The following is a 23790-nucleotide window of genomic DNA, read 5'->3' on the forward strand; positions in this document are numbered from 1 at the left end:
AAAAGTGTTTTGTGTTCATAATTGTTTGACATGATGGATTTTTGGGAGGGATGGAATAAAAGTAAACAGTATAAAACAGGGTACAATAAATGATATATCATGGGATGCCAATGATAAGTGTGGACTACAAATGCTAAATTCATAAATGAGCTTACCAATGGCAACATTGTATCAAATAGTATTTAAATGACATTACACACATCATATAAAATGTATTTTATTGTTTTTTTTATTTATTTTGTAATGCCTTCTTTTTATTTTCAGTTTTTGGTCTGAGGCAAAGCCGTAACCCAATGTAGGAATTTAGCTTTCAGGAGAAGGCTAATGGTCCAATAACTGATGTAATTTCTAGAGAGGCATTTTTTGATAAATGTGTAGTAGTTCTTTTTATTGGAACAGATGTATAATTCCTCCTCTTTTTACAAATCCACCTAAACCAGTTTCCAGTGCCCAGGACTAAAGCCTCCACCCAGGCACCCCTATCAGTTCCACGCTCTTTTTTTCTTACACCTCTCCCTCTCTCTCTCTCTCTCTCTCTCTCTCTCTCTCTCTCTCTCTCTCTCTCTCTCTCTCTCTCTCTCTCTCTCTCTCTCTCTCTCTCTCTCTCTCTCTCTCTCTCTCTCTCTCTCTCTCTCTCTCTCTCTCTCTCTCTCTCTCTCTCTCTCTCTCTCTCTGTCTTTCTCTCTCTCTCTCTCTCTCTCTCTCTCTCTCTCTCTCTCTCTCTCTCTCTCTCATTTCCCTTCTCTTTTTTTCTTCTCCCCCTCTTTATCAGTCTCCATTCTTGCTCACTCTACCCTATCTCTTATTCACTCTGTTCTCTCAATCTTCCTCCTCTTTCTCAGTTTTCTGCCTCTCTCTCCCCCATCTCTCTTTCTTACCCTCCCTCTCTCCCACTCTTATAAGGCCTGTCACGTCTCATTTGACAGGAAGAAGACAGCGTGGCAACATCTGCTTGACCTGTTCAAGAAAGAAAAGAAGAAAGAGAAAAAAAAGAATAGAAAGACGAAAAGAAGATCTACTTACCGGTGACTGCTCTTCAAGCAATGGACGATCCTGGACTACTGTTCCTCAAGCTGTACTTCTGTTCCTCAAGGTGATTGGTGCCGTAGTTGGATGAGGAGGATTCGCCTTTATCCTGGCAAGGGTAAGATAAACATTTATTGACTATAGGGTGCCCATTGATTGTCAATGTGTGACCCCCACTGAGGGCATAGGTAACTACAGTGACTTTCATGTCCGGGGACCCACTGCTTCCAGAGGTACAGGCTTCAATATGGGGTGTCAGTATCTCCTGCAAGCTTAAATGTCCCGGTCACATGGGCCATGACGCGGGACATTTAAACTTGCAGGAGATACCGGCACCCCATACGGTAGGCCTGTACCTCAGGACACAGGGGGTCCCTGGACCTGAAATTTATGCAGTTCAGCTCTGGAGAACCCCTGCTACATTCCACTCTGTACTATTAGCCGAGCGATTTGTCACTATATTTACGTGAACCCCTGCTACAACCTTATATAGTTGTAGCAAGGTTCCCCTTACCCTTTACCTCCGATACGGGAGCGGGGGGATGAGGAGGGCTACTGCAGGACTGCCAGGTGCCGCCAGCACTGCGGGCATACCCGGATAGGAGCAGGGAACCAGGCGGGCTGGCGATCGGGTTGCTGGAGCTCCGCAGTGCACCCAACAAGCGTGGGCCACCATCTTGGATATCGCTCATGGGGTAAGGTACTGTCTGGGTGCAGGTGGCTCTCAGACTAGGCCAGATTACCCCCTTTAGGTGCTAGCTAGGCCCATGACTCTGTCAGCTTGTGGTGCTATAGGGAAGGCCCCCAGATTGGGATGCTCCCCATTAGCCCTGATAGTGACAGGAATTGCTTCTGTGACCAGACGACCACATGGTGACTTTGGCCTGTGGTCAGGGACCATACCCAGTCATATCATATCAGAGACTCTATTATAGGGACACACTCAACGGACGGACACCTGAGGATCCGAGCGGTGTGGGACCGTGTCGCTGACCAGCGGACCATCATCCTAGGCAGCCTGGTCTGGACTAAGACCAGGGAGGTATCGCATCAACATGTGCACAAATGGCCATACAGACAGTGGGTTGCGCTACTCCACACGAACACTATTTGGGTGGGCCTAGACTCTGTGGGTTCAACCAGGGTGACGTTGTGTTGTGGGTATACCTTCTGGGGCTGTATGGTATTGGGTTATGTGTTGTCAGTAAAGATAAGTTGTTATACCACAGTGTGGATATTTATTCCTTTACTGCTGTATTGTCTTGGGAGGGGCTTTCCTACCATATGTGGATCCTTCTCAGGTGGAGGCGCTTTGTGTTAGCGAACACGGTCAACCCCGGCTCCCTTCAGCAGAGGATCAAGCTCTTGTTAGCCACTCAGGTAACGGCAGCACAGGTAGTTTCCCTAGACACGGGGGAAAGGGGGCTTCATAGTAAAAATTAAAACATCGCAATCACCTGTAAGAGCAGTGAAGGGAGATTCAGCATCTCTGCTCTCACTGTGCAGCTTGTACAGACTGGTTGAGCGAAATTGGACATTCAGCTAATTTCGCTTGTTAAGCAAATACAATTTAGTGCGGTATGCCATTTTTGTAACAAACTGTATTGAAAATGCGATTTACTTTAGTGAATACCGTTTTTTTACACAAATTTCGTACCGTGGGCTATGAGCATGCCAACACATTCGATGTTGGAATTAACTTATCAAAGTTACTTGAATAAGCCCCAAAATGTTTGACCCTGAATGTCCCGTTGATATATTTCCAAATGTAAAAATGTTTCAACAATTCGAAGATGTAAAAAAGCGCAAATTTTTGTACCTATTGTCTATGTATTAAGTTGTATGTATTTTATGTGTTGTCCTTGTCCTGTGTGGGTATCACATTGTACTGCACTGCAGAATATGTCGGCTCCATATAAATAGAAGATAATAATAATTTTGGACTGTACTACAGGTGTCAGGCCCATATACTGTATTCTTGGGGAAGAAAGCACTTGGTGAAGTTATCATTTTATTTATTCCCTATTCCAAAATCTATAGGTTTTCCGTGTTTCGCTAACAAATACTATTGTTTTTCATGCATTCCCTACTCTGCTACTTGAAGCTATTGTATGCATCCATTCCACTTCCCACATTGCAAACTAGTGCACACAGGGCAAAATTCAAGCAAAATACCTCCTAGATTACACAGGATGAAAACTCCTCTCTTTTTATAAATGTTCAGCTAACGCTTTTCATATTTACCATCTTCTAACCAAATGAGTGCAAATGTGTTATCTGAAATATAACAGAAGAGAAAGGAAATATATGGAAAGAGGCTAGTTGATAGTCAGCATAAGCTGGCCTGCATGATTAGCTCTAGTGTGAGAAAATGCATTTAAACGTTTTTTTCTCCTCTTTTTCATAGGCGTATGCACATTACATTCTCCAGGTTTTATGTACTTTTACAGTGCTCGAAGCATAAAACCGATTGTTGCATGTTTCGAGTAAATTGGGAAAATGTGGTCGCCATAGCAACACAACACCTGAGTTTGGAAACTAGTTCTTGGTAAAATAAAAATAAAACAGGAAACAGACTTTTGAAATGAAATACGTATTACATCCTCTTCTGTGGTATATAAACCCCTCTGCAAATATGCAATGTTCCACATTTATGCCATGAAATTATGCAAAGCGTACACAATGGTAATTATTCATCAGTCTTGACAAGAAACACACACAGGAATGTTGTGCCTTATTCTATAGTCTGGTACTATCTTATGTCTTTAGTGATGTAATGTGCTTTAAATTCTATATTTGCATTTTGGAGATATCATTTATTTTAAGGTTTTTCACAATCGGGATTTAAAGCTGCAGCTCAAGCTGCCGTTTTTTTGTTATTGCATTCAATATGTGCATCAATACAATTTGCACACTGACAAGTGATTAGCTAAGTTGCCGATCAATCCGTTCTCCTTTAATCGATCACTGAAGATTCGGCTCAGGGGTTCTTTAAATCACTGTTAGGGCTGCAGAAGACTCCCCAAGATGCAAAGTGTGGAAGATCATGTGACCAGGTAGGCACTAGATACAATTGGTGCACTGCTAGAGAGAGGGCAGGGCTCAAGAGCCAGAGCCTGTTTCAGAACAGGCAGGGGATGCGACTTTGTAAATTGTTGCTATAGAAACAAAAATGATTGTTACATTAGAATATATTAAAAATGCCTTTAAATGTTTTTATTTATTTTTAAATGCTACAAGTATTTTCTCATAGTACAGAACTGATTTATTTAAAAAAACACACGTGTATGATACTGCTTGACCTGTAGCTTTAAAATGGCTCCTGCAATTCGTACATATTGAGCAAATACTGGTTAAGCCTTAAACCACGGTAAACCTTAGAGCAGCCAATGCAGCATACTGTATGTAGCCCCGGTAAGGAATGGGGGCTATATATCTTTCTCCTGCTGGTGTAAGTCCTGCTAAGGGCAGGTCGCCAGTAGTTATCATGGGTTTTCCCCCTGCTTCAAGCCCTGTCTTGAGTGATGGAGGCAGGCCCCTGACTCTGTGTGCAGGCCTGAGACAGAGGGGAGGGCCTGCTGACATCATGAGGGGTGGGACTGTCTAAACTTAGTCCTGCCTGTTCCTGTAGGTGACAGTTAGTTCTGTCCTAGGAGCAGAGAGAGCGAGGAGTGAAGTTCTGGTCTGGGTTGGAGTATGACCTAGTAGTTGTTCTGTCCTGGGAGCAGAGAGTGCTGGAGTGTCTGACCTGAGAGGATTATGCTTGGAGGAGGAACTCAGGCCCAGTCTGAGTAGAGCGGATAGAACTAGAGGTGGTGGACCAATGCCCCTCACCCTACTCAGGGGCTGAGGGGCGAGATCTAGCCTCACCCAGAGGGTATACCCTTGGGGTGAGTGCAAGGGGTATTGAAGCCCCAGTCAGCCCACCCTGCAGGGTACAGCCTGGAGGAGAGGAGGAAAAGACCTGTATACATTTGGAAGCCCTGCTGCGTATGAACTGCGGTGTATGATCTGCTGTGTGCTGCTACAGAACCAATAAAGAGACATTGCTGCTTTTACAAAGACTGTGTGTGAGATTGGGATCTTTCGCCCTGGGACCAGGGCTTCTCTGGGAGGGTCCCACCTTATACTTTAAGGCTCGCCAGAGATGGAGGCATTGCACCAAGACTGCTAAGAAGATGGAGGGAGGGAGAGGGAGAGACAGGAAGGGAGGGAGAGGGAGAGACAGGGAGGGAGAGGGAGGGAGAGACAGGGAGGGAGGGAGAGACAGGGAGGGAGGGAGAGGGAGGGAGAGACAGGGAGGGAGGGACAGGGAGGGAGAGGGAGGGAGAGACAGGGAGGGAGGGAGGGAGAGGGAGGGAGAGGGATGGAGAGGGAGAGAGAGACAGGGAGGGAGGGAAAGGGAGAGACAGGGAGGGAGGGAGAGGGAGGGAGGGAGAGGGAGAGGGAGGGAGAGACAGGGAGGGGGAGAGAAAGGGAGGGGAGAGACAGGGAGGGTGAGGGAGACACCCACCCACTGATACACACATACATACACACACACACACACACACACACACACTGACACACACACCCAGCCCACTGATACACACACACCCCCACCCACTGATACCCACAACCACTGATACCCACACCCACCCACTCATACTCACACCCACCCACTGACACCCACTCATACACACCCACTCAACCCACTGATACACACACACCCCCACCCACTGATACCCACACCCACCGATACACACCCACACACCCACTGATACACACACGCACTGATACATACTGATACACACACCCACCCACTGATACACACACACCCACTGATACACACACCCACTGATACACACACACCCACTGATACACACACCCACTGATAAACACACACCCACTGATACACACACACCCACTGATACACACACACCCACTGATACACACACACACCCACTGATACACACACACACCCACACCTACTGATATATACACACACACACACACACACACACACACCCTGATACACACACATAGACCCTGATACACACACACCCACTGATACACACACACCCCCTGATACACACACCCACCCACTGATACACACACACACACACTGATACACACACACACACCCACTGATACACACACACCCACTGATACACACACACACACCCACTGATACACACACACACACCCACTGATACACACACACACCCACTGATACACACACACACCCACTGATACACACACACACCCACTGATACACACACACACGCACTGATACACACACACACACCCACTGATACACACACACACACCCACTGATACACACACACTGACACACACCTACACCCACTGACACACACACACACACACACACCCACTGACACACACACACACCCACCGATATACACACACACAATACACACACCCACGATACACACCCACTGATACACACACACCCACTGATACACACACACCCCCACTGATACACACACACCCCTACTGATACACACACACCCACTGATACACACACACCCACTGATACACCCACTGATACACACACCCACACCCACTGATACACACACACCCACTGATACACACACACACACACACACACTGATACACACACACCCACTGATACACACACACTGATACACACACACACACCACTGATACACACACACACACACCCACTGATACACACACACCCACATACACCCCGCCAGCCCCTGCACCGCCCGCACAACACGCAGCCACCACTGCCCGCCCCCAAGCCTATCTCCCACACCAAGTGGACGGGGGGAAGTGAGCGCAAAGGCAGGCGCGCGCCGGGGGGCAAAGGCAGGCGCACGCTGGGGGGCAAAGGCAGGCGCGCACGCCGGGGGGCAAAGGCAGGCGCGCGCGCCGGGGGGCAAAGGCAGGCGCGCACGCTGGGGGGCAAGGGCAGGCGCACGCGGGGGCAAGTGCAGGCGCACGCGGGGGCAAGGGCAGGCGCACGCGGGGGCAAGGGCAGGCGCACCCCTGCTACCACCTCCTATTGCGCACCCCCCCCCCCCCCCCCGGCTGGGACCCGGGACCCGGAACCCAGGACAGAAGGGGGACACCCGGCTTCCTCTGACATGCTGCGACCAATCCCCTGCGGGCCGGCCGGCATTCTAAGTCCCGCCCCCGGCATTCTCCTGCATTCAGTCCCCCCGGCTGCATTCACACACACATTGCACATAGACAAAACTTACATTCTAATACTAAATTAGCATTCACACGCAAACATACAAAATACTTACCGCCGCCGCATTCTCCTCACCGCCGCTGCCCCGCACTACCGGGACCAGGGACAGAAACCGGGACAGACTTAAACCGGGACAGGCCTCAAAAAACCGGGACTGTACCGGTAAAACCGGTACGAATGGTCACCCTACCCCTATACCACCACGGGGGACTTAGGCCCTCCTGTTCCTCACAGGTATGCACCACCAATATGCATGTAGCCGCCCTCACTACACCCTAGAGGTCCAGTCTGCGACCGGGGGGGGGGGGGGGAGACATGGGTTACATTTGGAGGCGAACTGCTGAGATCCAGAACAGGACAGGCTTTCAGCGAAGCAGAGCTGGAAGTGTAAAAAGTGCACCTTCCATGCAAGTACTGGAGAGAATAGGGCATGTATGCATACCAGGGGTAGTCAGGGGAGCGTGGATTCCCACACAGTATGCCCTAGGTGCCCTAAGAGGGTGATGTAAGATGGGTGTGAGGCTATAGCTGTCCTAGTCCCTTGAGGCAGGTAGTGTGAGGCAACTGGGGGGGTTAGCCTGTTAACTTGTCCATGGACCATGGCCCAGGGCCCGCACTATGAGTGGCCAAAAGTAGTCAGTGCAGGGTGGCTTTCTATGCTCCAAGTCGTGCTCAGTGCTACAATGCCTTTATTACTCCTTTGTGTAGTTTCCACTTCCCAGATCAATCCTGTGCTAAAATGAAATCCGAACCATTATAATTAAACAGATCAACCGCGAATCAACCGCAGTTCAACCGCGGGTGCCGGGCGGCGCGAATGCAGCATGAGCTCAATTTAGTGCGCATGGAATTCAGGACATGCAACCACAACGCCCCCCGAGAAGTTTTAGAATAAAGGCTTACGCAGGAGTACTGTGTAAAAACTCGGGCTCCATGATCCTACTTCTCGGCTCAGTTAAAAAGAGTTAATATGGCACCCGGTAAAAAAAATAATAACGCATCTTATCACCGCAATTTTAAGATGGAATACATCAAGATTGCAGTAATAATTTAGCAGATGCGATATTTTAACCAAAATCGCAATGCGGGAATAAACATGACCGTTTATGTATTTATTTATTTATGTCTTTATTTATATAGCGCCATTAATAAAACAAATAATACATGGTTACAAATACAGTTACATAAATGAACAGGGTATACATTATATACAAGACATTGCGTGTGCAGTTAAAGAAAATATATATTATGGGCGTACAGTTACAGACCAGATTAAAATGTGAGACAGCCTTAGATTTGAAAGAACTTAAACTGGTGGTGGATGTGAGAGTCTCTGGTAGGTTGTTCCAGTTTTTGGGTGCACGGTAGGAGAAGGAGGAACGTCCGGATACTTTGTTGAGCCTTGGGACCATGAACAGTCTAATCCGATGAGCCATTAGTCTGTCTGCAGAAATGTCACATAAATGTTGCAGCATTACTGGGGTATTGCCCCAGATTTTCGCAGGCAAGTGTTCGGATACTTGTGGCTGCATCAGTATGAGGTGTTAATTATCAGCCATGGAGCTACTCATACTCTTCCTTAAACAGGTGTGTTTTAAGGTGGGTCTTAAAGGAGGATAGAGAGGGTGCTAGTCAGATATTTAGGGGGAAGGGCATTCCAGAGGTGTGGGGCAGTCAGTGAGAAAGGTTTAAGACGAGAGAGGGCTTTAGATACAAAAGGTTTAGAGAGAACACATCCTTGAGCAGAACGCAAGAGTCGGGATGGTATATAGCGAGAAATTAGGGCTGAGATGTAAGGAGGAGCAGATAGGATAGATTGTAGGGAAGACAGATGAGAGGCAGGAAGGCAAGACAGTAGGAGGTTACAGTAATGTGTTAATAATGCGTTAATGCGTTAATTACCACATCGCTTTAATAATACTTCTATCATAGGCTTCAGTAATATCTATTATTACAAAACCCAATGTTAGAAATAACATTAACCCCTTTGATGCCTGTAATTTCCACAGTACAGGCATACCCCGCATTAACGTACGCAATGGGACCGGAGCATGTATGTAAAGTGAAAATGTACTTAAAGTGAAGCACTGCCTTTTTTCCACTTATCGATGCATGTACTGTACGGCAATCATCATATACGTGCATAACTGATGTAAATAAGGCATTTGTAACAGGCTCTATAGTTTCCACGCTTGTGCACAGCTTTGGTGCAGGTAGGGAGTTCAACTTTGCTGTTCAGGACGTGCTGACAGGCGCATGCGTGAGCTGCCGTTTGACTATTGGGCGATTTGTACTTACTCGCGAGTGTACTTAAAGTGAGTGTCCTTAAAGCGGGGTATGCCTGTATACTTCAAACACCAAAAAGGTTAATACGATTTAAAAAAAACCTACACTACCTATCTCTCTTGACCACCTTAGTGGTTAACTGTTAAGGTAACCAAAGGGGTTGCCACTATCACCCCATCCCCGGGATGCATAACCACCCACCCTGAGGCACCTACCCCAATCATCAACCCCATCAACCCACACCCCTCATCCCCCAACAAACCTAACCCTCCCCGGAATGGGACGTTTTGCCACTGCCACTCCACCGCTGCCATTCAACCACTGCCCATTTCGCCTTTAAGGTAAGTGACTAGCATTAGGGGTTCACTTTAGGGCTTTTACGGTAAGTTTCTTAGGGTAAGGGGTTAGGGGATTTAGGGTAATGAGTTATGGTTTTTCAGGTAAAGATTACATATAGGGGGCAGCACGGGAGAAATTTTGTAGGTGAGAGGAGGTAATAAGGCCGGAGGAAAGGCGGATGTCATGGGCAGAATATAGTGGGGGGAGGGGTGGGGGGTGAGATGTAAGGGTGGCAGCATTGTTGAAAGCTTTTTAAGTCATAACTGGGGTTTTAGGTAGATGGCAGAATCTAGTGAGGTGAGGAATGAAGGAGAGGGTGGTCAGAGATGACCCCTACGCAGCGGGCATGGGGTGTTGATGAGATTGTGGTATTATTGACAGTGAGGGAGAGTTTGACACATGTATTTGGAAAAAAAAAAATAATATATACAGTTGTGTGAAAAAGAAAGTACACCCTCTTTGAATTCTATGGTTTTACATGTCAGGACATAATAACAATCATCTGTTCTTTAGCAGGTCTTAAAATTAGGTAAATACAACCTCAGATGAACAATATATATATTGTTTAAACTACAGTATGTTCTCATTTTGACATACTGTAGCTAAATTATTCTGGATTTTAAAGTATTGATATGTAAAACAAGGTTGCACTTTTAGCATTTAACAATCTGCAAAGATTTCTAGAAATTGTTCAGGGCTAGGATTTCAGCAAATTATTCTGCTCTACCATCTGCTAATAAAAAAAAGAACACACATTGTTTCCTCCTTCCTTACAAGAAAGTTATATATATATATTTTAGAATTAATATACAGTATTATGAGCACCAGTCACTCCATCTTTCCTTCAGCAGTTAAGGAATAGGATATGCCAACACCCACAGAAACAAAGGAATAGGTTCAAACTGTTTCACAGTTGCCAAATGAGTTCCTTCCTCTGCTGATCTTTTGGGGTATGTCTCCTTTAAGCTGTGCAAGGCTGGCTCTGGAGGAGGAGGAGTTATGATGATTAAGGATGGACATTCCCGTAGAGGAGATTGAACAGAGAGGAAAAAAAAAAAGAGAGGAGAGGCAGGCTAGGCAAACAGGCCTCTCTCAATACAGACGTGGGCAGGGGGACAGGATACAAGGAGCTATTCAAACTTGTGCATCGGATCGCCTGACCACTGGTTATGAATAGGATCTCATCCCTCTGTGTGCTTCTAGAGCAGAAGGTTGTGTTCCCCTCCCAGCAAAGCACCTTTAGGGACTGGGTGTTCCTGCAAGGCTACTCTCCGCGGGCACGGGGGACTTTCTGAAGGAGCAGCCGCCTGCACAGAGAAGCACAGCTCACCATGATCTTGATCACATCAGGCACTAAGAGACCGGTAGATTTCTTGCATTCAGGGGTGTTTGTCTTGCAAACCTTGCTTTGGATTGTATGTGCGGTGTGTGGAGAGGAGCAGTATTTCAATGTAGAGGTAAGCCAATATGTATGCTGATTATATTGTATCCCCCCCACGGCCAATGGGCTCTGGACTACGTGGGCTTTCAGAGAACTGTGCCATGTATCAGGTTTCAGCAAGGAAAGCATCCCTGTTCTGATGGGTGGATGCCTTGAGGGCAGTGAAAACCCTGTTAGCGGCAGCAACGCAGATCACACACAGCATGAGCATTGCTTGAGCATTATTACAGCCCATACGGTACACGCTGTGCAACATCTGGCAGAGGTGATGCTCCAGTATAATTAAAATGACCAAAGCCAACCAGGCATCCCATTCTATGTAATTCTTCTTGCGTCTTGTATTCAGGTAATGAATCAACAGCTTAATGTACTGTATGCCACTGCCTCTAGTTACCCCGCTACTTCAGCTTGCTTTGTTCTGGGAGGAGGGTGATTTAGACTCAGCAACACAAAGAATGAAACTTGAGATGTTAGGGGGATTTATGTTCTTGATTCCTAGTGCTGTAGATCTTTATAAACAAAGTGCTTTTATAGCAGATTGTCCTGACAGCGCCTCCCCTTGAATGTTTCCTTGGGGAGAATAAACTCTAAATCAGATAATGTACTGTAAGTATACTGTGCAGGGTATAGTTGAATGCAGCTGAAGGGTATACTGTCTCTCTTTATTTTGTTCAGTTACTTTAGAGGGCAGTCTCTACCACAGTGGTTAGAAAGATTAGCTTTATAGTAAACCCTGCCACATGGCTCTTTGTGTCCCGCAATCAGTGGTGACTCCAGCTTCTGTTGGATACCAGGGCACAGGGTGGGTACATGAGGTGGCACATATAGAAATTGAAACGGAATACCTGTATGTATAATCAAATGCACAACTTTTTTTTTAATGATTTGATTAGAATATAACACAACAATGAAATACAATTTAGCAGTAAACATTAAATCCCCAAAACAATGGTTCCAGGTTTCTATTGGCACGGTCAAACCAAGCTATGTATAAATGACCACTAAGATTATAAGCTCTTCGGGGCAGGGTCTTCTTCGGCCTTATGTTGTAATTTACCAGTTGCACTTATCCGCATTGTTTGTAATTTATTGACCTTGTATTGTTGTTTTGTAAAGCGCTGCGTACATTGTTGGAGCTGTATAAATAAAATGATACATTATGTACCTAAAGACTGAGTAGGAGACACCTGTACTGTATACGCTTACCTTTTGATCACCCATATGGTTCAATGCAGGGTCCAATTGCTGGTCTTAATATCTGGGGTACAGTATGTCAACACTGCCTTTCAAGAATATTTTTTGAGCATTTAAACATAAAGCTGTCCAACATAATGTATGATCTCAATTTTGCCTCTAAAAAAAATTGTGTGAAACCACTTTTAGTGTATTTTTCTGCTTGGATTTAACATGAGCTCAATGGAGAAGGAAAAGTGGAAATATACAGTACTGTATGTCTGACTGATAACACTGATTCAATAAACTCAGAATCAGCGGGATGCACTGCAATCTGCCTAAAACTCACTGACGTTCGGCCACTTCGGAGCTTACTCAAGCCCCTTCGTTAGAAATGGAAATGAGACAAAAATTACGGTTGGCATTTTGAATACCAAATAAATAAATACTACTACTATTAAACAAAAGTTCTAGTTACAAATTTCTTATTGTAATAATTTTTCTGTTTTGTAGACATATTTTTTTATAAAGATAAGAATTTGCATGGCCTCTTAAAATGGATGCTATTGTGATTTTTTTCCCCCTTTCAACTGCTTGCAGACCAGATGCTGCAAACTGAAATGCTGCAATTGGTCTCTGACAAAATAACATACATTGCAAATAACTGCTAGCCTGTTGATCCTCTTCGTATAAGAGTGATATATAGCAGTTTAAGTCGGTGATCCTCTCCAAGTCAGCGGAGGTAACGGATGTGTGCAGTGTGGTGCTGGCCCCCTGGCAACTGAGGGGTTAACCTGCTATATGTTGTAGACCAATTCAGAACAAAGCTTTTTTAAGCATACATTTAAACACTATCAAGCGTAAATTGTGAAATGTTTAATAACAAGGGTAGAAAAGGCTACACTACTGAATTATTTTAGAATTGTCCAGCTCCAATATAAGTTGTGACTGTGTCTGGGACTTCTCACTGTGATATTGCATTGTCACTCCTTAGTCTCTGGGTGCAATAAATATTGTTCGTATACTGTCCTCGCCCTCTTGTCTGCTTTCCAGACCCCAGTATAAACTATTTGAGATACAATGAAGTAAAATCTTATGATGAATCCTCTGCAGTCTCTAGTGCTTGTGCACAAGAAAACCTTGTAGGACCGATATGTTGGTCCCTCAACCCACAAAATATCTTCCTCTTTCTGAAACCAATACGATGCAAAATCAATTAAAATTCCTTAGATCAGAGCTAATTGAAGCATGGATGAGAGCTAATTGAAGCATGGATCCTGTAGTAATTCCAGTGTTGAAATATTAACTGTTCCTACATACATTTCAAAATTAAGGTTGATTTCCGAGTCCATACAAATATATTTTGCACAACTTCATCCAAAACAAGATTATTGTTGCATTGTAGAATGAAATATACAGTGAGGCTGGATAGCGAAATGCAAACGCAACTTTATCCAACCTTTTCTTTGGCCTGTTTTTAGTAGCAGTGTCTCCTATTTTTAATTTTTTTTAAATTCTTGAATTTTTTTTCTTCAGATTAATATAGTCTTTTCTTGAGAAAAGTGTTTGATCAAAAACAAAGTTCTCTTAAAAAAAATACGTTTTATCCATAGAAAAGTTATTATTGAATTATTAGACAGCAAAACCATTATGCACCATGGATAATTAATCTCCCTTGTAACTTTGTATCGCTCTATTTACTGTTCCACTACTCTGCATTGTGTTGCTAGCCCCTGGCAATAAAGGGGTAAAAATGGCTGAATAAAAAAACCCTGTATCTTTTAAATGATTATTTTTATATTTTAAAGGAAGCTATGTTTTTTTTTTTTTATTATTTTAAAGGTGGTTACTTTTCTCAAATTTTCATCATGTTTTTGAGGGTTTAAAGCTTTACATGTAAAACTTTCAGAAGAAACTACACGAGGATGAAAAAGCAAACGTAACCATAATCGGGAAAATGGCACTAGATGAGTTGATATTAAAGCAGCAATTCCCACTGCCACACCCCTTTCCCTTTTTTATTTCGTCCATGATTAGGAAGTAGAGGATTTCTGAAGGGGATCTGCATTAATTTCAGCTCTGAGGACCCCCTGCTACCCGAGATACCGGAGAAGGCGCCGTATTACACTGCGGTTTCCTATTGGCGCGCGTGAAATTTAAACCTCCATTTTCTTTCAAGTACAAATACAGAGAGAGTGTAACGCACAGCCAAAGAGAGTGGGTCAAAAATTGGATTCAATATGAATCTTTTATTCATCCATATGAAAAAGTATACTCCTTGATAAAGTGCTGGGTCACGAAACATGTAGGAGGTTTTCACTTCTGTTTTTTCATATGGACGAATAAAAGATTAATTTTTGACCCACTCTCTTTGGCTGTGCGTTACACTCTCTCTCTGGATTTGTACTTGTATGTCTTAACAGTGACAGCACGCCCAGGCACATGCATAGGACGGGGGTACTCCTGACATGTGAGTAACAGTCTATATACTACTATTGTTAGCGTGGTTCCGCTAGATCCAGGGATCATCCTAATGAGGGGTTGAGTGGTGGGTTTATTCCCTTTACTCTGCCTCTTCAGGGATTATTGGTCCCCATGAAGATTGCAGACCACTGAAGAACTGTATTTATTATATTCACAAACAAACCCTGTACCAGTGCTGTGGATTTATATAGAAGATGTTTATATGGTAGATCCGGCACTAGAGCGTTTGTATCACTGAACATTCTCTCCATTTTCTTTCCCCTGGAAGAGTCAGTACTAGCACCTTCCCCCAGTAAGTATCTTAAGATCTCTTGGGTTTCTGGAGCTGAAATAAATGGGGTTCAGCTCAGAATATCTCCTGCTTCTTGTACATCTAAAGAAAAGGATGACGGGCCAAGAAAACACAGTAGGGAGAACTGCTCCTTAAATCAAGTTGCACAAAGATATATGCAGCAATATAGCAAAAACACCCATTCATCAGAGGGGCAGGTTTTTCTGTTTAATTTTGAGGTTACAACCACAGACATAAAACCAAATTGTCTTACAGTACATTCAAATCAATACATAAATAGTTTTACTTAATCTGTTAGTCATTTCTCTCCATATTACCCTTTTAGTGTTGGTTTGGAGACAGGAATTGCTCCACCCAGAATTGGAGTAACACCATCTCTTACACACTCACTCATTTGCTTCTCTATATATCTGTTTTTCCCCACAGGCATCTCTGCCATTTAGGGCAAGATCTAAAAGCTCAGTCGATTCAGAGCTCATATCGTGAAATTACCTAAAACAGGAACGGACGTTATGATCAAGGAGATTAAAGGGTACCCTGAAAGCTAATTACGTGCAAAAATAATGTCTGAACTACATTATTATTAGCAAAGGCTTAACATCACGTTGTTGTCACACCAAATCGCCTTGTCATCCATTGAATTTGGGTATGTCTTGGTGTTACTCCGATGCAGACCGGCAAATAGGTCTTTAGTTCGAGTTCAGAAAGAGAGTAGAGGGAAATAACACTATGATAGTTACAGCAGCAGAGCAGGCTGCATTGCATTTAAAAAACGATGTATTTTGTAATGATAGATTTGAAGCAGGGGGTCTCCGGAGCTCAACTGTGTTAATTTCAGCTCTGGGACCCCTGCTTCTAGAGATACCTCCGTAGCGTTGCCGTTATCTACAGGATGTGAAGTTTAAATGTCCCGGTCACGCTGGCCAATAGGAAGCCACAACGGATGACATCACAGCTTCCTATTGCCCCGCGTAACGAGGGACATTTTAAAGCTACCATTATGTTAGGTACACAGTTTCTCTGACTGGAGAGATACTGGCACCCCTACGGAGAGGTAAGTATCTCTGGAAGCAGGGGGTCCTCAGAGCTGAAATTAACATAGTTCAGCTCCAGAGACCCCCTGCTTCAATCATGTAATATTATTTTTTTTTAAACACTATGCAGTCTGTTCTGCTGCTTTTAAATCATGTGTAACTGTGGTGTTACACACATCTAGACCCTGTTAATCCCCTATTTCAGGTCTGGATGGGAGTAACGCGAATTTTAGCTATGACTTAACGAACATAACGTCAAGTCCCCACATTAACCTTAACGGACTTTAGTGGATATGGAATGCTGTGGTAATGCCTCATTGGCATATCATTATCACTAATGTTCGTTATAGGTAATGCAACAATCTTTATGGGAGAAAACACAGCTTAATGCTGTTGTCCTTTGAAGCTATGCGGTTAGTCTTAACATTAGTCAAATGAACAGTGATATGCTGCACACCATTAGTCAAAAAACAAAACAGTATTACCGGTGCTGCTGGTTCAAAAGGATACCTGTCACAAATATCCAAGCTTGAACTGAGAAAAGGAAAGATCCAGCGCTCCACGGATTTGCAAAAAGTATCAAATTTATTGCGCCATTCAAGGGAAAAAGACCTACTAAGGTCGAAACGGTCGTTGTGTATGGCGCAATAAATGTGATACTTTTGCAAATCCGTGGAGCGCTGGATCTTTTCTTTTCCCAGTTAGTTTTAACATGACATTAAGTTAGGTTTCTTAATTGAGCTTTGTGCATCTGGAGACTTACACCCTGCGCCTTTCAATGTTTTGAAGTTGGTAAGCTTCAGGGGCCAGTAATCTTCCCACCCATCGCTGCTCTCCTCTTGCAGTCTGCGGCCACTTCTCCCTCTGTCATTTCACTTGGGAGGGGAGGAAGAGGAGAACAGGCTGGGGAGTGAAGATTCTCTTAAGTCCCATGTTCCCAGCAGCAGCTGCTTGTTGCTCATTGTGCCTGGGAGAGGAGATGATTTCTTGCAGTGGGGCCAGCAAAGCAAGAGCCTTGGAGGCACTGGAAACAGAGACATTTTACTGGGCAAATATATAAATAAAACATATTGTAACACAGGATGTCAAGTATTTGTAATGTTTTGATTTTCTCTCAAGGAAGCTTTGTATATACAGTGCTATACAACTGTATGTAATAAAAGTTACAGATACCACTTAGTCCCTTACACCAGAGGGGTCAGTTGTTAACAAAAAAAATTAAGAGATGTTGCCTTTATATTTTTATCCTGATAACATATTTAATTGTGAAATTATCAACTGTTCTAGTGTTCTGGAGAAATGTTGTAGAATGCAGAACATTGTTAAGGTGAAAATTCGTTAAATGGCTACTATTTTATTTAAAAACTGATATATTCCCCCTCCCTAAAATTATTTTTGTTACCCCCCCCCTCCTTTCTCCCCTCCCCCCTCCCTTCCTCTCCTCCCCCCCGCAACTGTTTGTACTGTTGTTGTGAAAAAATCTTTCAATAAAATACAAGTTTAAAAAACAAAACAAAAAAACTGATCTATTAATCCAGGCCTGATAACTGCAGCTTTGACACTTTTCTGGGATTCATCCCTCATTCAGGCCCATAATGAAAGCAAGATGTATTATGCATTTTGTGACATTTGTTTTTGTAGCTTTTTTGAAGATGGGCAAGATGGTCAAGATGGTCGTTTGAGCTATATTTTCAAAGCGACATCAAGTATCATTATAAATGGTACCGAGGGTGGAAAATAGCAAAATGGTTCCCTTTTGCAAGCAATTCTGATATTTTGCTGAGTGAGCCGGCAAATTTAATCCACATTTCTAGCATTTTTTTAAAGCAATATTTAAGCACAGTAGCACAGTCTATCCATTTAATGGACATGTAAATGCTCTTTTGTAAGAGATTACTGGCCATTGGTAGTTTGCTGAAGTCTGAATGAGGCTGATTATCTTCTAGTCTGGTGATTCCCATAACATTTCAAGAGTACTTGAAAAAGTTGAAATTAGGGATTCGTAAGACTATATTTATTTTTTGATTGGATGTTTATTTAAGCAGGAAAATATACCAGTTGGAAATAATGTTGATTGGACAGAAGCCAAACTGTGTCAGTGACAATATTACTGGTGGAAAATCATAAACTGCTAGTCTGTATATTAAATATATATGTATAAACCAGCGAACAAAATCAATATAAATGTTAAGGTGCAATGAAGGAATAAAGTGAATATATATAATAAGTGCAAATATACATCAAAATATGTATAATCCAATTATAACACAATAGTCCACATGCAAAGTCCAGAAATAGAATAATAAACCGGAATACAGTCTTGACCAGGAGAAAAAGGCAATCCGCAAAGAAGGGGGGGAAGCTCTTGAAGGAAGTATCAGTTCCAGTAGAAAGGATCTATAAAACAAGAAAAAAGAGGGCGCACATCCTAATGCATTAAAATAATATATATGTGTGTTATTATTTTAATGCACTAGGGTGTGTGCGTTTTTTTTTCTTTATATATATATATATATAGCAACTGTAAATATTACTGTATATTCATTTGCATGTCTTAGACAGGTCTGCAACCCTGTCTCTCCCCATTATCGCCCAGCACACAGCGTTTCCACTGCAGCAAGGGATTCTGGGGAATGACATGCAAATGAGCACACAGTGCCACCTTTTGTCTCAAGCTCGTATTACACAAGCAAATCCTCAAGCCAATGCATGCTGTTTTAAACACCGCTTTTAGACAGAGGCTGGGATGAGATGCTAAGTCAGTTTAGTTTGTATATATATATACAAAAAACAAAGGCACATCCCTGAGGAAGGTCACATTCTGCTGACCGAAACATTGGATGCAGTGCCGTGTACTCCTTATGTGAATAGTTTTTTTGTACTTACCTGGCTGTGTGCTGCCTCTGTTTCCCGGACCAACATCTGGTAAATATTCATTTTATATACAGATATATATATATATATATATTGCAAAGAATGACCTAGGCGCACATATGCAGGGGAAGAGAAAGGAAAAAAGAGAGGAAAAAATCAAAGGGCAGTATATCAATACAATCAGATTAGAATTCGGTGAGATATGCACTTACACTAGTAAGATCATTAAAGGCCTTTAATCCACTTAGGGACTCTCGAACTCACCTCCTGTAGACCTAACTTGGCTGCAAGTCTGTAGGGTTAGTAGATTGTAAGGGTATATACCTTGTATTGATTGATTGGCTGAGAGTGTGTTTTTTTTAATTTAATTTAACCATATTCAACATATTGTTTATATCTGCGCTGTTGTTTTTTGTCTGTATATATATATATATATATATCACTGTCCTTTAGGTGTTAGAATAGGGCAGCTATGGGACTTTCCAATGCACAGAGTTAATCTCCCTAGAGAAGCCAGCAGCAGCTGCTGGCTAATTGAGCAGGCTGAACTCCTGATTTGCTCATGGAGTTTTAAAAGTCAGGAAGTGACTATACACAATTAGACTGCTGTTCCCAGAGAAGGGGGACAGAGAAGACTTCTCCCCAGCTATGTGAAGCTGGCACAGTCCCCTAGGCTCGCTGGACGGTGGTCGTGGAGCCTGCTGGGACTGCCTGGGTTTTTAATCCCAGGAAGAAGAAGGAAGGACAAGAAACCGTGCTGAAGCGGGAACGTCCTGTCCTTAACATTAAACTTACAGAGGAGAGATTCTCTGAGCTGTCGTGGGGCTGAGCTCCCCTTGGAAGGAAGGATGTGAGACCGTGCTGAAGCGGGTACGTTTGCTCCAAACCCTGGAGAAACAGATAATCGAAACACTTTATTGCTGTGTTCAGAGACTGTATATATTCAACTATAAAATTGTACCTGTTTGGGGTGGTAACAAGCTTGGCTGTCTATCCAGGTAGTACGGGGTGAAGCTGAATGTGTAGTTAGTCTCCTAAGAGGAGTAGGAGTTTATTCTATGATTTTGTTTTGATTTAAAGTGACAGTTAGTGTATTATTTATCCTTGTAAATAAACCCCATATAGAGAAATACTATGTTTTCTGCCGTAATCTGGGACAAAAGATCCTACACTGTGACATAGACGTTATATATATATATATATATATATATATATATATATACACACATGTAGAGGTATCAGTACCGTGTTAGCCGAGCTTCAATAATCAAAAAATAAATAGATGATACCGTTCTGTGGCTAACGAAATGCTTTTATTTGTGCGAGCTTTCGAGATACACTGATCTCATCTTCCGGCGATGTTACAAAATAACATATATATAATATATATATATATATATATATATATATATATATGCAAATGTAAATACAACTGTATGCTCATCTGCATGTCTTAGGCAGGTCTGCAACCCCGCCTTTCCCCATTATCACCCAGCACACAGCACTTCCACTGCAGCAAGGGATTCTGGGAAATGACATGCAAATGAGCACACAGTGCCACATATATATATATATATACATATATACATATATATATATATATATATATATATATATATATATACATATATACATGGCTATGATTACAACAGTCTTGCAGAAGTTGTACCTGAGTGTTTGGGTTATAGTATATTTCAATCACAATGTTTACATTGTTTGTGATTTTAATGTTAACATGATATATTGTAACTATTCCAGGTGTGACAACTTTTGCAATTCCAGCATACTAAAGCAGACTACATTACAGGCATACCCCGCATTAACATACGTAATGGGACCAGAGCATGTATGTAAAGCGAAAATGTACTTAAAGTGAAGCACTACCTTTTTCCCACTTATCGATGCATCTACTGTACTGCAATCGTCATATACGTGCATAACTGATGTAAATAACACATGTGTAACAGGCTCTATAGTCTCCCCGCTTACGCACAGCTTCGGAACAGGTAGGGAGCCGGTATTGCTGTTCAGGACGTGCTAACAGGTGCATGCGCGAGCTGCCGTTTGCCTATTGAGCGATATGTACTTACTCGCGAGTGTACTTAAAGTGAGTGTCCTTAAACCGGGGTATGCCTGTATATGTTGTGCTTGTACTGTTAAAAAAAAAAAAAAAAGATTCCAATCCGATTGTTAAAAACATGTATTTTGACTTGCTTTATAAGTAAAGCTATATTTTGTTCATTTTTAAATGTTCAGGAATTGCTATTATGTGCTCAACTTAACTACACAGTATTTCTTATTTCAAGTTTAACAATACATTTGACTTATTTCACTAGTTGAAATGTGGTGCTTTTATACATAAATGAAAGAAATGAAACTCACCAGAGACAAAATTTTCACTTTACAGTAAATTAAGGATTCAATTAGACTTTTATTATGTGGGATACATTATTTATTACATCATGGAAGGAATGAGCTTTGAGAGAGAAGCACAATTTTTCAAGTCGGAGAACCATGGAGGCGACCCAAAGCTATATCTGTCTGACCTTCTTAGATTGTATGCTCTTCGGGGCAGGGATTTCCTTTCCCATTGTCTGATTTGTGATGCACTTATTGTATTATTATAATTCCCTGTACTGTATTCTTTGTGAAGCGCTGAGTACACATTTGTCACTATATAAATAAAGACATACAATACAATACCTTAAGCAAGTCAGTTGATCCTAAAGGTGTCGAAGATCAGTATTTTTCGACAGGGGTTCATAGGAACGCTTGGGTTCACCCGGGCATCCCTAAAATGTTTCCCTGTAATTTTCAGGTCATCTGAAAATTGTACTAAATACAGAAAAATGTACAATGCATCTGATCTCAGACACGCTATTAGAGAGGGTTGGGGTTCCTTACAATGCATCAGATCTCACACTTGCTATTAGAGATTGCTGCAGAAATTCACAATATAATAATAGGGTTCCTTAACTGAAAAAATGTTGGCAACCACTGTAATAGACAGCGACAAATAGATGCAAAGATATTTTGGTCACGGAATCATTTTGCCTGTTTGTGTAGCACTCTGCACATATTGTAGCGTGGTATAAGATTTATTATTTTGCTCCTTTCAGCTCCTATTCTCTTCCATTTAGATCACACTTTTTAAAGACCAAAATATACTGAAATCAAAGTTAGCTTTACAAAATTCTTCCTCAGAATAAATTCAGTAGTATGTAATAATCAAAACAGAACTATTTATATTGTTCATTAAAATGTATTAACATCTCAGATTCATCTCAAATGTGACACTTGCTTGTTAAAAAAAAATGCACTTCTTTAATATGAGCAAAAAATACAAAGGCTACTGAATGTAAGGAGGAGACAAATAATTAATCAAGCAGAAACACGATCCGGTAGGTTCATATAAATGCCCTTTCTTTGACAGCTATCAGTTACAGCTGCTCTGCATTATTTTGATTAGTGTTGACATAGGTAGAAAAAATGCACTTAAGTCAAACACAAGGCAGGAGAGTCTGCTTGAAACACAATGGGGCATATGTATAAAAAATGATGCAATTTGCACCAAATACAGAGTAAATATTTGCATCTGTGTCTATTTGTGAGCAGTAAAATATGTATGAATCTTTCATATCTTGCTTCTTACATTTGGCACAGATGTCTTTGAAACCGAGGTTAATGCCACCTAAACCTGGGGGCTCTATTTGAGGCAAAGAGATAAGAAATCTGCACTAGTTTTAGGTGCCACTTTTGATACACTTCATTTTAATATTGCGCAGATTCCGCCTATAACCACTCCCCCAAAAAGGCTAATGGCTCAAGTGGAGCAAAATGGAGAAGAGCACCTTGTTACATCAACAGAGTCAAACAGTCACATCACGCAATTTGTGCAGGTTTTAGAGCAATGCTGGAGGTTGCAACACTTGATACATATCCCGCAGCGTCCTTAAGGTTCAATGAGGCTGAAAACTCTGCGTTTAAACCCTGGTGTGTTTTTAATGTTCATGGATTCAGTAGGATGGGAGTATTTTGTTATTTTTTCAAAGGCAAGTAGCGGAGCAAATGGTTGTACCCAAGTGTGAAACAGCTGTGTATATATGGTTCAGTTAGAATTGTACACCTTTTCTCAGTTTAAGGTGTAAACAGCTGTGTGTCAAACGGGACAGCTGTATATTTTAATTGTGTAGTGTGTTTTTATAGTAGAAGAGAAAAAAAAGAGCAATCCCCTCTAGAAGAATAGATAAGTTAAACTCAAATAATTTTAGTATCTAGGCCAGTGGTTTCCAATCTTTTTTTTTTTTGGTTAAGAAATCCTATAATTATATTGTGAAATTCTGTAGAACCCCAAAACTCTAACAGTGTGCCTGAGATCAGATGCATTGTAAGGAACCCCAACCCTCTCTAATAGCGTCTGAGATCAGATGCATTGTAAAGAACCTCAACCCTCTCTAATAGTGTGTCTGAGATCAGATGCATTGTAAGGAACCTCAACCCTCTCTAATAGTGTGTCTGATATCAGATGCATTGTAAGGAACCTCAATCCTCTTCTCCTTCATAAACTCTCTTGGTATCCACAACAAAGCTCTATCCTGGTTCTCATCATATCTCTCCC

At 42.4% G+C, this 23790-nt stretch overlaps 1 protein-coding gene across 2 annotated transcripts in view; it reads left to right on the forward strand.

Moving 5' to 3' along the window:
* The first annotated feature begins 10870 nt into the window (after positions 1 to 10870).
* Positions 10871 to 23790, forward strand: part of MMP16 (matrix metallopeptidase 16) — a 248253-nt gene continuing 235333 nt past the window's right edge. Inside the window, exon 1 of one of the 2 annotated variants that reach the window (XM_075582964.1) lies at positions 10871 to 11331. In XM_075582964.1, coding sequence (XP_075439079.1) covers positions 11206 to 11331 — 126 coding nt within the window. In that variant the 5' untranslated portion in view covers positions 10871 to 11205. The remainder of the gene's footprint in view (positions 11332 to 23790) is intronic. The other variant, XM_075582963.1, reaches the window with a different exon arrangement.

The sequence above is a fragment of the Ascaphus truei genome, chromosome 2, assembly GCF_040206685.1.
Source record: "Ascaphus truei isolate aAscTru1 chromosome 2, aAscTru1.hap1, whole genome shotgun sequence".
Classification (NCBI taxonomy): Eukaryota; Metazoa; Chordata; class Amphibia; order Anura; family Ascaphidae; genus Ascaphus; species Ascaphus truei.